We start from the raw sequence: 14,230 nt of genomic DNA, 5'->3' as shown, positions 1-14,230 counted from the left end.
GACCCTTGATATATTTGAAAGTTTCTATCATGTCCCCCCTTTCCCTTCTCTCCCCCAAACTATTGAATACTCCCCATAGAATCTGGCCTGAACAGTTGGACCTTTGTTGGAGATGTCTTCTGAGTTGTCATCTTTTATCTGATTCTCCAAATTTCTAAAGTAGATGGGCTACAGAATGTCACCCCATCTTCCTGCCACTGCCAGGCCCTCAATGCAGATCCAGGACCAGGTCCTTGAACCCACACACCATTTTGACACTCCTGATCATAAATAGTGCAACTATGTAGACGCTTATAAGACAGTTGAACAGAACTTGATAAACAAGCTTATATAGTGGATTCAAGTGTGTTGTGCCAAAGGAAGTCTGCGTTATTTTTTTTTCCCTACTACTGTAGCTCTTGTTTAATCCTGAGTAACTTAACTGACTGCTTCTGTGCACAAGGGATCTTGAGTAAACCCACAAAGAAACAATCATTGGCTTTAGATGAGACAACAGGGCTTTACATCGGCTTAACATGAAATAAGTGTAGCTCAGCGTTGCTTAAATGTTTTATTTTATGGATTAACTAATGAGCAGATGCTTTAATTTCATCCCTGCTGATTCTCCTTTAACCTGATGTAACAGTACTAAGCATCCCATTATCAACCTACCATGAAATACTTAATTTTCTAAATCACCACTGATCATCAGAATTGTCTAGATAATATATTTAGATGGATTTAAGTTAATAGATATTTCATAAATAAGGTTATTATATCACTTTTGGGGAATTCCAAATATTAATTTAATAAACCATTTGTTTTTACTGTTGTTCCATTACTATTACTATGCAGCAAACAGTGGGAATTCTCAGCACTCCACAGATTTTCCACTTGACGAAGCTTTCATCTGTAATCACTGCAGATTACCTATCGTTCTAGCAGACATGGAGCTAATTTGCAGACTAGAACTAATGCAAAAATTATTTAGGAGGTATTTTATAGAAGCGCATCAGGGATAAAAAAAATGATGTTTCTCTAGTAATATGGAATAAAGTTCTAATACTAAAATAATGGCCCTGTCTCAAACTAATTAGCAGAGAATTTATACCAATTTGGTTACATAGCAGATCATTAATGAAGAGCTAGATAGCCACTCTGCAGCGCAAACCCAGATTAATTTTATCTGCAAATTCACCTACATTCAGTGGTTAAAGTGGGCCGGAACGGGGCGGAACTGCGTTCCGTCACCTCTAATTGCAGGCGGAACCAGTTCCGCCTCCGCCCGGCCACAGCATCATGTCCCTGTTCCATTGTAAAGGTGGCAGCGGCCGCCAGCCAATCATGGCTTGCGGACCGGCTGCAGCACCAATCAGAAGAAGGGAAGGTTTTTTTAAAATCTGCCGTGAGCCAATCACGGCTCGCAGACCGCCAGCCAATGAGAAGCTGCCAAGTGGCAGCTTCTCATTAGCTGGCGGTCCAGGAGCCGTGAATGGCGCACAGTCGGCGCCAGATTCAAAGTGCCCTCTCCCAGGGCCGGCGCCACCACTAGGCAGCTGCCTATGAGCGCTAACAATTAAAGGGCGGAACAGAGTGGAACAGCATGAGGGATGTGAAGCACCCACTCCATGCTCACTCGTTGGCCGCTGCTGGATTTGCCTGGGGCTGGAGCTGCATGTTCGTTGCCTGTCCCCACCTACCCTCCTCCATTGCTCACTTCCGCTCTCCCTGTCACCCCCGGCAGAATGTGTTTAGTGTTCTGCCATACAGGAAGTGGAATCGGGCGCGCGCCGCTGCGTGCAGGGTGAGGGGAGAAAGTATCACTGATCAGTGATCATGATCACCGGCTGCAACTACATGTGGGGGCGGAACGCGGAGCCGCGAGTGCTGACATAGAGTGAGGTAGGCTCTAGCAGTGTACACTGCTGCCTGTCACTTCTCTTTCATCTCAACGCTCAGGTCAATAGAAAAAATTATGGTGGAGCCGATGGAAGGATCTTTATTCAGGATCTGCAGCGTCCTGTGTACTGCGTCCTGTGTGCTGCCTGAGCTCCTCCTCTGCTGGGTGCAGCTCATTCACAATCTGAGGGGAGCAATGCTGATCTACCAGGCTCTAATGTACATGTGCATGTAACCAGGTCCCCTCCCACCCAGGCCCCAGTGTGTCACTAGTCACCCATCTCTCAGTATGTGTCCCCATATCCCTTACCTGACCCCACTATGTGCATTCCCATATACCCCCCCAGTATGTGTGTCCCCATGTCCCTCACCATCCCCCCAGTATGTATGGCCCTCACCCCCCAGTATGTGTCCCCCCATGTCCCTCACCGGCCCCCCAGTATGTGTCCCCCCATGTCCCTCACCCCCCCAGTATGTGTCCCCCCATGTCCCTCACCCCCCCAGTATGTGTCCCCCAATGTCCCTCACCGGCCCCCCAGTATGTTCTACCATGTCCCTCACCGGCCCCCCAGTATGTGTCCCCCCATGCCCTCACCATCCCCCCAGTATGTATATATGTATATATCTAGCTGGAAAACCCCCTCATAAATCCTGCGTTTGCCCTTGGAGGGGGCTCTACCTGCCGTACTGTGTAAAATGGGTCTCTGTCTGCCGTACTGTGTAAAATGGGGCTCTGTCTGCCGTACTGTGTAAAATGGGGCTCTGTCTGCCGTACTGTGTAAAATGGGTCTCTGTCTGCCGTACTGTGTAAAATGGGGCTCTGTCTGCCGTACTGTGTAAAATGGGGCTCTGTCTGCCGTACTGTGTAAAATGGGTCTCTGTCTGCCGTACTGTGTAAAATGGGGCTCTGTCTGCCGTACTGTGTAAAATGGGGCTCTGTCTGCCGTACTGTGTAAAATGGGGCTCTGTCTGCCGTACTGTGTAAAATGGGTCTCTGTCTGCCGTACTGTGTAAAATGGGGCTCTGTCTGCCGTACTGTGTAAAATGGGGCTCTGTCTGCCGTACTGTGTAAAAGGGGGCTCTGTCTGCCGTACTGTGTAAAAGGGGGCTCTGTCTGCCGTACTGTGTAAAAGGGGGACTCTGCTATTGTGGACATTGTGTGTGTAAAGGGCACTAGTATGTGGGGCGGGAAATGTGAAGCATTATTTTGAATTGGTGGTACTTTGTGTGGCCACACCCCTTCCTTGTGAGGCCACACCCCTTCTACGGTGTTGCGGGCGAGGTGAGTTCCCCCACCTCTCCAGGACCACTTTAAGCCCTGCCTACATTCTTTTTAAAAGTATGGCCTCAATTCTAGAGGAGCAGCAATTGCCACAGGGAGATGGTAGGAGAGGGGCAAAGGTAAGGTTTTCCTAGCAGAAAATGGAGTAGACGCACTGGGGTGCCTCGTTTAGTGGAGCAATGCAGATACGAGATTTCATATTGCAAAACAAGATTGGTATAATGGGGTAAAGAAGTATAGAGGGCGCATTGTTGGGGATTCCTATTATACTACTGCTGTTACTCTTCACAATCCTCTTGGGCTGTGGGTATTGGGGTAATTAATTGAATTATTTGTTTATTTTCTTTCTTGTTTATGATCTGTTAAGTTAGCTACATACTTTACAGCTATACTATAGATTTGCCATTGATCGGGTGATCGGCCTGTTTTATTGTGTGGTGTGTAGGCATGAGCTTTTTGATCAAAAAATGTGCAGAAACGCTTGGCTTGGATTATCTGTTAGCCTTGACAAAAGTTACCGTCCAAAAGGTTCCGATAGTATATAGTGTGTGGACATTCTCAATAATCTACCCATACATCCTATGGTTTATCCTGATTACCTCATCCTCCTTTCGGGCATACATATGCAAATTCAGTGTGGTAGAAAATCGGTAACATATATATATATATATATATATATATATATACATAGTAAAGATGTACCATTGCCATCCACATAAATACTAATTCTAGACTCAGGCTGAGTGAGGAATAATAATAAGAAGGACACCACTCTGGATCGCTATATCAGCATTTCAATGGCTCAGCATTTTCATCAGTGCCCTCGATTTAATGCCTATGTTACTCAGCTTGAGTCTAGAATGAGTATGTGTATGGCAACGGGGCAAGTACCTCTTTATTATATTGATTGCCAGATATAACTGCTATCTATCTATCTATCTATCTATCTATCTATCTATCTATCTATCTATCTATCTATCTATCTATCTAGACATGCTCATCTTACAGCGATGCGGCATGCTGCATAATGGGCATGGTGCATGGTATGCCAAGCTGCGCCTATTCGCAGCCTGGCGATCGTTTCACTAATTTCTTTAGGAAACTATCTATCATCCATGTGACCACAACATTTAAATTAAAAAATCATAAAATACTCAGCAGCACTCACCTAATTTAACTTTCTCTGCACATGTTACATCTGCCCCACCTGCAGGGTACATGGTTTTGCCTAATTGCTAACTTTCGTGGTTTGCTAATAAACCTGAATAACCCCTAAAATCCAAACTGTATTTCATTTAAAAACAGGGAATGTTATGGGCCCTACACACATACCGATCTGCCGCCGAGCTGCCCGACGGCGGATACGGCCGACGGGCGACCCAGCGGCGGTGACGGGGGGAGTGAAGTTTCTTCACTCCCCCCGTCACCCGGCTCCATAGCACTGCACGCTAATATGGACAATCTTGTCCATATTGGCCTGCATGCATAAGCGATGGGGCACCAACGATTAACGAGTGCAGGGCCACGCATCGTTAATCATTGGTGCCTACACACAGAACGATATGAACGAGTTCTTGTTCATTTATGAACGAGAATGTTCATATCGTTCTGTTTTATCTGCCAGTGTGTAGGGCCCATTGGTTTCCAAAATATTGCAATAATTTGTCAAAGCTCACCAACCACTTCACGGTCTTCCCATTCTGGTGAGTCCCTAAACTGACTCTCAAAAAATGTGAGTATTGTTCTGCATTATTTGGCTTGATTTATTACACAGATTTGACTACAATTTATGCTGCTCAAATGGGTTTAAGTACTGGGTCACTGGTTTAAAGACACAGAACGACACCCAAGCATATTATTAATTGAGCACCTGGGAAATTAACTGAGAAAACTTTACTTACATTTGGGAAATATTGGAATTTAATTAGGTGAGTGCTAGGTATGTATGATTTTTTTATTTTAAAAGTTGTCACATACCACTGGCACCGCAGTAGGATGAGTGCTGTGGATTGAAACCAATCGTTTTCTCATGCACTCCTATTTGTCATAAGTAAGGCAAGTTTTGTTAGTTCATTTCCCAGGTGCTTAATAATGAATACAGGCTTGAAGTCAGCCAGACACAGTACCTGTGTAATTCATGAGTGTCCTGGTTTAATGGGATATAGGACCCCATTCAGGTTGGATTGCAGATTCTGCTAAAAAAAAGCAGAATCTGCAACTGTTTTATCGCATGCTGGACAAAACCGCCCAGCATGCAACCCTCTGCACAGCAGCTGCAACTGCAATTTACATTTTCGGTGGGATCACATCTGTGAATGCGAATTTGGCTTGAGGCTTCAATAATTCGTCCCGAGAAAGTTGTAGAAATCTGTCAATGGCTTGTTGTACTTCAACTGGATCACAGCCTCTATTTGTAAAGTTGTCACCCATCAGTGCAAGCGCGTCAGGTAATTTATCACGGTTTGAAATAATCCTTGACCCATGAATCAACTGGGAGTAGAGCAGATGGGATAAATACACATAACATCACCATAATAGGTGACCCTCACACACTGGCTCGCTGGCAACCATTCACTAATGCCCAGCGTATGAAAATGCTTTTGATTGTCTACTAGGGAACAGGAGTCCTCGAGAAATAGGTTATACTGTATGATTTTTGAGCAATAAAGTCTTATACTCAAGTAACATTTATTTTTTACCTTTGTCCTTTATAGTGGTGGTTGTACTAAGATCCTGCATGATGTTTCTGTTTTCTGAGGCATGTACTGTACACTGATGTCATTAATGTGTGTGGGCGGAACATCACGGTGCAACTATTGCAAAGCCGTGGTGTTTTTGCATTTGCATGCACTTCGTAAATTATTTACATACAGTAGGCATACAAACAATATACATTTTTCTTTTATCTAGTGCCACAAACAAGGATATTGGCCACAGGAGGAGCTTCATGCAATCAAGATATTTTACAGGTACATTTTATAAAGCTGTGTCTATTATATGAAGTACAGATGTGTCCTCATACGCTATTGCCGCAGATGCTCCAAACAGCCCTTCTTGGCGCATCTTGTCCTATGTGATTTGGCTGGCGACTAATGTCTTTTTCGCTTGAATTTACGTCAGTCGCACAAATTAAACAACTGAACATGACAAAACCACTTAACAAGACTGCACTGATTAATGTTACAGGTATATGCCACACTGTGCTACGATGCAGCCACTGCAGCTTTTTTTCACTCCAAGTTCTGTGGTGCTTCATCTGTGACTTTGTACATATTTAAAACTAATTCCTGTGCGTCACATTTGCAGCCCAGTGTCTCTGGTACAGATTGAGTAATGTAGCATTTCATATGCAGACACAGCCACAGTCACACACAGAATATAAGCATGCCGCATATCATTTAAATCAGCAGAATCTGCTTGTGCACCACGGCATTCCAAATGCCCTAGGCATTTGCCTAGTTTGCTAATGCCTAGAGCCGGCTCTGGCAGAGCCCATGTGTAAATCAGTATGCCAGCTGCTGCCCTTTTGGCAGTCGAAAAGTGACCCTATGGTTTATGTAGTCACAGGTTCGAACCCCACTAGGGTTTTAAAATTAGATTTTCCTTTTCTCATATTTATTTTAATTAATATATTTATTGCTTTATACCCGGATGGTCTTATAGTCAATTGACTATCAAGTGGACTAATTTAACATTAATTTAACAAACAAAAGTCCATGATAAACAATTTCTATAACCTGGAAAAGAGCAATACTCCTAATTAGAGCAGATAGGTGAGTGGGCGAATTCACTTCATCACTCCACAAAGGGACATAACTTGAGCAGGGGCAATAAAACTATTTTTTGTTATTACCATTTTATGTTTTAATATTTTGTCAAAATCCATCTGATGCCCCTTTTGTATAAGCTCTGCCCTCCAAGGTCCAGGGTTTTTTTTATGTCAGGAATTTTTTTTTTATCTGGGATCCAGGTTCGATATCCATGCCCTGCAACTCAACTCGGGGACCACCCTGTCAGAGGTGTGCTAGGACTTACCACTCTTCCTGGTCTGAGGCATCCTAATGCTTACCACACTCCCGGGTAGGCGTGCCTGGTCTTCTCACACTCCCGGGTAGCATTCCGAGCGAAGTGGTCGGGGTGGGTCTCAAACCCACAATGCCGGCTTCCCAGACACTGACGCAGACACTACGCCACAGTGCCTGCCAGTAGCTGAGAGTAGGTCTAGGACCCATGAAGCTTAGTTACTATGACAGTTACTATGACATCATGCTTCAAGACACTGTGCAGCAGCACCACCAGGGCAGGAGAGTCTGTTATAACTGTGACCCTTTTATGTTTCGTATCAAAATATTTTTGCTGGCCGGAAGAATCTGAGTATCCAGGGGGAAAAGAAGCTGTGTCTGTGAGCACAAGATCTCTGGTTACCCAGAGTACCCAGAGAGCGGAGCAGCAGTGACAGCCACTGATACCTGAGCTCTGCCCGCTGCTTGCCTAACGGACAGCCCATATTGCCTGCCAATCCAAACTGACACGCCCGCAACTCACACCCGCCGCTTGTTACCACAGAAAGAGACAGATGTACTAAGCCTTGCAGAGGGACAAGGTGGAGAGAAACTACCAACCAATCAGCTCCTAATTGTCATTTTTCAAACACAGCCGGTAACATGTCAGTTAAAAGCTGATTGGCTGGCACTTTATTACTCTCCAAGGCTTAGTACATCTCCCCCACAGTCCTCCCCCTCCTCCCCCACAGTCTGGGCCCTCTACACAGCTGGATGTAAGTCACCATAGCTGTCCACCCTTCAAACTGTACCCCTCTCCACCAGCACCTGCAGACAGAACAGGCCTCTTCCCAGCCAGCTGTCAATCACCATCAGCTGCCACTCATCAGTCTGGACACCATACCTGCTGATGTGTGAAAGCAAGAGCCCTAATAGCCACCAAAGGCCAGGACAGTGCCCAGGGCCAGGCAAACAATGGGGTGAATGTAGCTACAGCTCCAGGCCTCCACATAAAATTGGGCTATGGGTAAATCCCTTTCACATACCTTCTTCCACCCTCCATGATAAAAGAACTGTGCCCTCAGGTTGCAGAGCCCAGAGCCGGCCCTTTTATCAACATGATGTCCTAGGCAAGATTTTGGCTGGTGCCCCCTAGCACCGCTGCTAGTTCCACCTCTGACCCTGCACCCCTTTCCCATCACCATCACCCCTCAGTCATTGCAGTCCTCATTTTGGTGCTCCTACCCCCTATATTTTAAATAGAAACAGTGCGCACATTCAGCGCGCAGACCAAAAAGGGGCATGTTCTTTTGGTAAGGGCCATGGCCACACAATCGTGCCCCCAATTCAAATTACGCCACACCATATTGCTCTTTATTCACATTAGACCACATAGTAGTGCCTTTTCTATAAATTACGCCACACAGTAGAGCACCTTATACACATAATGCCACACATTAGTAATGCCTTTCTACACATAATACCACACAGTAATGCCTCTTGCACATATGACACACATTATTAATGTCCTTATAAACGTAATACACTTCACACATTATGCCAACCTTTATTAATGTCCTTATATACATAATGACACACATAATGCCCCTTACACATATGTTGCACATTATTAATGCATTTATACATATGACATACATAATGCCTCTTACACATATGCCGAACACTATTGCACAACGAACCTACCCACACACAGCACTCACATGGCCGCTAACACTGTGACCTCTTCCTCTGCTTGGATACAGATGTGTCCTCATACATCTTGCCTCAATATGCCATGCAGCTCCCGTCCAGCTCTGCTAACGTTGGGCGCCTTTTTTACAGAAAGTGCATCTAATTTTCATTGTTATGTGACTAGAACGTACAATCAGCTTCTACTGATTAAAATGATATGTAGCATGCCTATATTCTGTGTGCCATTGTGGCTGTATCTGCATACAAAATGCTATGTTATAGTGATATCCAGGAATACACTGTAATGTAGCATTTCATATGCAAATACAGCCACAGTCACACACAGAATATAGGCATGCCGCATATCATTTTAATCAGCAGAATCTGCATGTGCCCCACGGCATTTCAAATACCCTAGGCATTTGCCTAGTTTTCCTATGCCTAGGGCCGGCTCTGTTCAATATACTCTAATAAGGAAAGAGTATTTCATCCTAGGCAAAGATTTATATGGCGACGAGACCTGTGTACTATCACCCTTATTAAATACACTCCATAGGATATATGGGACCACTGTGTTTCTATAGAAACAAGGATAACATCATCTGGAATAAGTTTTATTATTTGTGTGCTTTAAGGAGTTTTATCAGTTATACAGCTGATCAGAATGTGAATCTGCTGTCAGATTTCGTATGTATTATATTACAGATACCTGGTGGTATAATGTTATTTAATATCTATAGCAGAATTATAAATGTAATTCAGTATATTATATTTATGTTCGCTTTCTTTTGTATACATATTCATATAATCTATTTCAGCGCTCACTGGGCCTGATTCGCACACAGTACCGATGGTGACAGAGTTCAGCAATTTTTTGCCATACGCGTGCCTTAAAATCCTACAGCACATGCGTTACACAAAAGCGATGTTGCGATCAAGACACGCGATATATAAGATGTCTTGGAAAAGTGCTGGGAGGTGACTACTGAACACAGGTTTCAAGCAGTGCCACAGCAGCTTGAAACCTGTTTACACCACGGGCTGGACCTTGGTTATTGCCAGGGCCTCCCACTGCCAATGCTTGGAGATGACATCATCCCATTACCTGGATCTTTCCTAGATCCAGCCTGGGGTTCCTTTTACACAGAGCCGCAACCCGGTTACTGCAGCGGTGTAAAAGGGGTATAGATGACAGGTTAAGTTAAAACATTTTACACCTAAAAGTGAAGATCCAATGTTAGTTCTTTCTCTGCAATCCCAGGTATATTTTCTAGGTTGTTATTTAAAAGCCACACTTATTTTTATTTTTTTGGGGGGGGGACAATAACAGAACATGTAAAGTGATATAGATATATTAGCACCGTTCTATGCTTAGACATTACCAAAAATAATTGAAATTATGTTTTCCTAATGCTTTTTATGTAACAATTGAGTCAATACAATGACGCTACAGTAGACAGCAGCACCAGGTACACAGAACAGTGCTTGGATGTGCACTTTTACAGCAGTTGGGGTGTCACAGCCCTACCCAATCAAAAACTTTTGGAGTTTTCTACTCACATGATGCATTGTCTGAATCATGCCTCAAACAAATGAGATCTCAGAAGACGATTAAGAATTGTTGACTTGCATAAAGCTGGAATGGGTTACAAAAGTTTCTCTGTAATTCTTGCTATTATTTATAAGTCATAGGGCGAGATGCAGCAAGTATAAAAATGAGGCCAAACCTCCGAAAAGGCCATTTTTGGAGGTTTGACCGCGTACCGCATATGCATAAATTTTAAGGGCTTGGATCCAGTGGGCAATGCCATCTTCAGATGGTGTTGTCCTATAGAAGCCTGCGGTCTTCTATTGCACCACCCCTTCTGAGAGGGATCCGTCCCAGCAACTCCTGTGGCACGTGCATGTAGATAGGACTCATGTTTAGGGTCCTAAACACAGAAGTCCTATCATCACAAAGGACAGCTCTTACCCTTACCACAAGAGCTGACCTTTGTGTTTATCTTCTTGCATATGGCGTTAGCAAATGCCGATATTCATGTGGGGAGTGGTGAGATGCAAAATGCGATGATTGCTGCATCCCGCCAATAGTAAGACAAATGTTTATATAAATGGACAAAGTTCAGCATTGTTGCCACTCTTCCTAACAGTTGCCATCCTGCAAAGGTAATTGCAAGAGCACAGGATAGAATGCTCAAAGAGGTTAAACCTGGGTACACACTGGGACAATGGGCCGTCATATCAGATCCTGGGTACACATTAAGTGATGTAATAAAGGTTGGAGCGACATATCACTCCTTTCTTCACTACACATGCCACAGTTGCTAGTGTAATGGCCTGGTTGGCTGTGCAGCAGGGCCGACGGGCAATGTTGCTAGCGACAGAGGGTACACACAAATCAGGCATACACACTGAGCGATATGCCCGATTTTGTCATTTCGATTCGGCTGAAAATGACAAATCAGGCATATATCTCAGTGTGTACCCCAGCTGAAGACTAATCCTAGAGTGTCAGCTAAAGACTTACAGAAATATCTCTAACTTGTAAACATTTGTATTAATGAGTCTACAATACGCAAAACACTGATTGAGAATGGTGTTCATGAAGTGACATCACGGAAGAAGCCACTGCCGTCCGAAAAAAGAAAAAGAAAAAAATAAATAATAATTATGTATATCTGCAGCAGGGTACACTGGGCTCCACAAGGATTAACATTGGGGTGTAGAGTAGGACCTTGATCCAAGGCACCAACAGGCTCAAAGCTTTGACTGTTCCCAAGATGCACAGCGCCGCCTCCTCTATAGCCCCACCTCCGTGCACAGGAGCTCAGTTTGTAAGTTGGTGCCATGCAGTATGCAGGCAATCAACAGGGGGCTGCCCTTGCAGCCCATATTACAGCTTAATTTCAGAAGAAAAGAAGACATTTTCAAGACTTCAAGGGCTGCAGCTTTTATGTATGTCAGATAGACTAGACATTCTTTGCTGCAGCTCCATCACTCCCCCAGCGGCGCTGTATACTCCAGCGGAGGCTCCGGTGTCCTTCTGTTAGTCGCACACACTCGCCGCTGACCTCTAGGATCGCGTGGCCGCAGGTACAAGGGGAGGTAAGGGGTCTCTTTGTCCCGGTATTACCGCGATCCGGCCCGACCGTGGGAGGCGGGCCAGCGCGCGCTGGCATGGACACTGTAAAGGGCAGCCGCTCCACTAGTCACCGGGACGCAGGGCACAGGTGGGGGGTTTTCTCAAATAAAAACCCGTTTTTAACAGCCCGCAGCACCCGGTGGGGAAGCCAGCAGGGAAATAAGGCCTGACCTGTAGCCCCTCCCCCAGCCCCAGGGTGCCATTTGGGTAAATGTTCCCGTCCTGGAGCTGCATATCTCTCCCTCACTCCCTGTCAGCCGCCATCACACAGAGCTGCGCTGTTCCTGGGACTGCTTGGACAAATCCTCCACTGTAAAGCTGCCTGCTCGCCAGCACTGTGCATTTTACAGGACACTTAAGTATTCTACCTGTCAAGGGACAGTGTTAGTTAAGAAAGAGTGCATACATTCAGGGCTGTGTGGTACAAACACCTTGTGATATACATCCAGTATCTACTGTGCTTTGTTATATCTACTGTTTACATATATAGCTATAGTGAGTATTACTTTGTATTGCTAGTCCAGTGCAGGTTTATGGTTGTATAATTCCTGCATGGTACACTTGTGACTATATATACTGCTTAAAAAAATAAAGGGAACACTTAAACAACACAATGTAACTCCAAGTCAATCACACTTCTGTGAAATCAAACTGTCCACTTAGGAAGCAACACTGATTGACAATCAATTTCACATGCCGTTGTGCAAATGGAATAGACAACAGGTGGGAATTATAGGCAATTAGCAAGACACCCCCAATAAAGGAGATGTTCTGCAGGTGGTGACCACAGACCACTTCTCAGCTCCTATGCTTTCTGGCTGATGGTTTGGTCAATTTTGAAAGCTGGCGGTGCTTTCACTCTAGTGGTAGCATGAGACGGAGTCTACAACCCACACAAGTGGCTCAGGTAGTGCAGCTCATCCAGGATGGCACATCAGTGCGAGCTGTGGCAAGAAGGTTTGCTGTGTCTGTCAGCGTAGTGTCCAGAGCATGGAGGCGCTACCAGGAGACAGGCCAGTACATTAGAAGACGTGGAGGAGGCCGTAGGAGGGCAACAACCCAGCAGCAGGACCGCTACCTCCGCCTTTGTGCAAGGAGGAACAGGAGGAGCACTGCCAGAGCCCTGCAAAATGACCTCCAGCAAGCCACAAATGTGCATGTGTCTACTCAAACGATCAGAAACAGACTCCATGAGGGTGGTATGAGGGCCCGACGTCCACAGGTGGGGGTTGTGCTTACAGCCCAACACCGTGCAGGATGTTTGGCATTTGCCAGAGAACACCAAGATTGGCAAATTCGCCACTGCGCCCTGTGCTCTTCACAGATGAAAGCAGGTTCTCACTGAGCACATGTGACAGACGTGACAGAGTCTGGAGACGCCAAGGAGAACGTTCTGCTGCCTGCAACATCCTCCAGCATGACCGGTTTGGCAGTGGGTCAGTAATGGTGTGGGGTGGCATTTCTTTGGGGGGCCGCACAGCCCTCCATGTGCTCGCCAAAGGTAGCCTAACTGCCATTAGGTACCGAGATGAGATTCTCAGACCCCTTGTGAGACCATATGCTGGTGCGGTTGGCCCTGGTTTTCTCCTAATGCAAGACAATGCTAGACCTCATGTGGCTGGAGTGTGTCAGCAGTTCCTGCAAGACGAAGGCATTGATGCTATGGACTGGCCCTCCCGTTCCCCAGACCTGAATCCAATTGAGCACATCTGGGACATCATGTCTCGCTCCATCCACCAACGCCACGTTGCACCACAGACTTTCCAGGAGTTGGCGGATGCTTTAGTCCAGGTCTGGGAGGAGATCCCTCAGGAGACCATCCGCCACCTCATCAGGAGCATGCCCAGGCGTTTTAGAGAGGTCATACAGGCACGTGGAGGCCACACACACTGCTGTGCCTCATTTTGACTTGTTTTAAGGACATTACATCAAAGTTGGATCAGCCTGTAGTGTGTTTTTCCACTTTAATTTTGAGTGCGACTCCAAATCCAGACCTCCACGGGTTAAAAATTTGATTTCCATTGATAATTTTTGTGTGATTTTGTTGTCAGCACATTCAGCTATGTAAAGAACAAAGTATTTAATAAGAATATTTCATTCATTCAGATCTAGGATGTGTTATTTGAGTGTTCCCTTTATTTATTTGAGCAGTGTATATGTGTGTGTGCATGTAGCTGCTGCGTGGCTGCCATCTCAGGTATTTCGCTCAGCGTGCTACTCCTATATTCTGTAAAC

At 45.3% G+C, this 14,230-nt stretch overlaps 1 protein-coding gene across 2 annotated transcripts in view; it reads left to right on the top strand.

Moving 5' to 3' along the window:
* XYLB (xylulokinase) overlaps nt 1-14,230 on the top strand; it is a 509,150-nt gene that overhangs the window by 428,812 nt on the left and 66,108 nt on the right. For both annotated transcript variants that reach the window (XM_063921841.1, XM_063921840.1), the window contains exon 16: nt 6,071-6,129. In XM_063921841.1, the coding sequence (XP_063777911.1) occupies nt 6,071-6,129 (59 nt within the window). The remainder of the gene's footprint in view (nt 1-6,070; nt 6,130-14,230) is intronic.

Source organism: Pseudophryne corroboree, chromosome 5 (assembly GCF_028390025.1).
Source record: "Pseudophryne corroboree isolate aPseCor3 chromosome 5, aPseCor3.hap2, whole genome shotgun sequence".
In the NCBI taxonomy this organism is placed as follows: Eukaryota; Metazoa; Chordata; class Amphibia; order Anura; family Myobatrachidae; genus Pseudophryne; species Pseudophryne corroboree.
The sequence above is the reverse complement of the archived record's forward strand: the minus strand, read 5'-3'. Positions and strand labels throughout refer to the sequence as shown.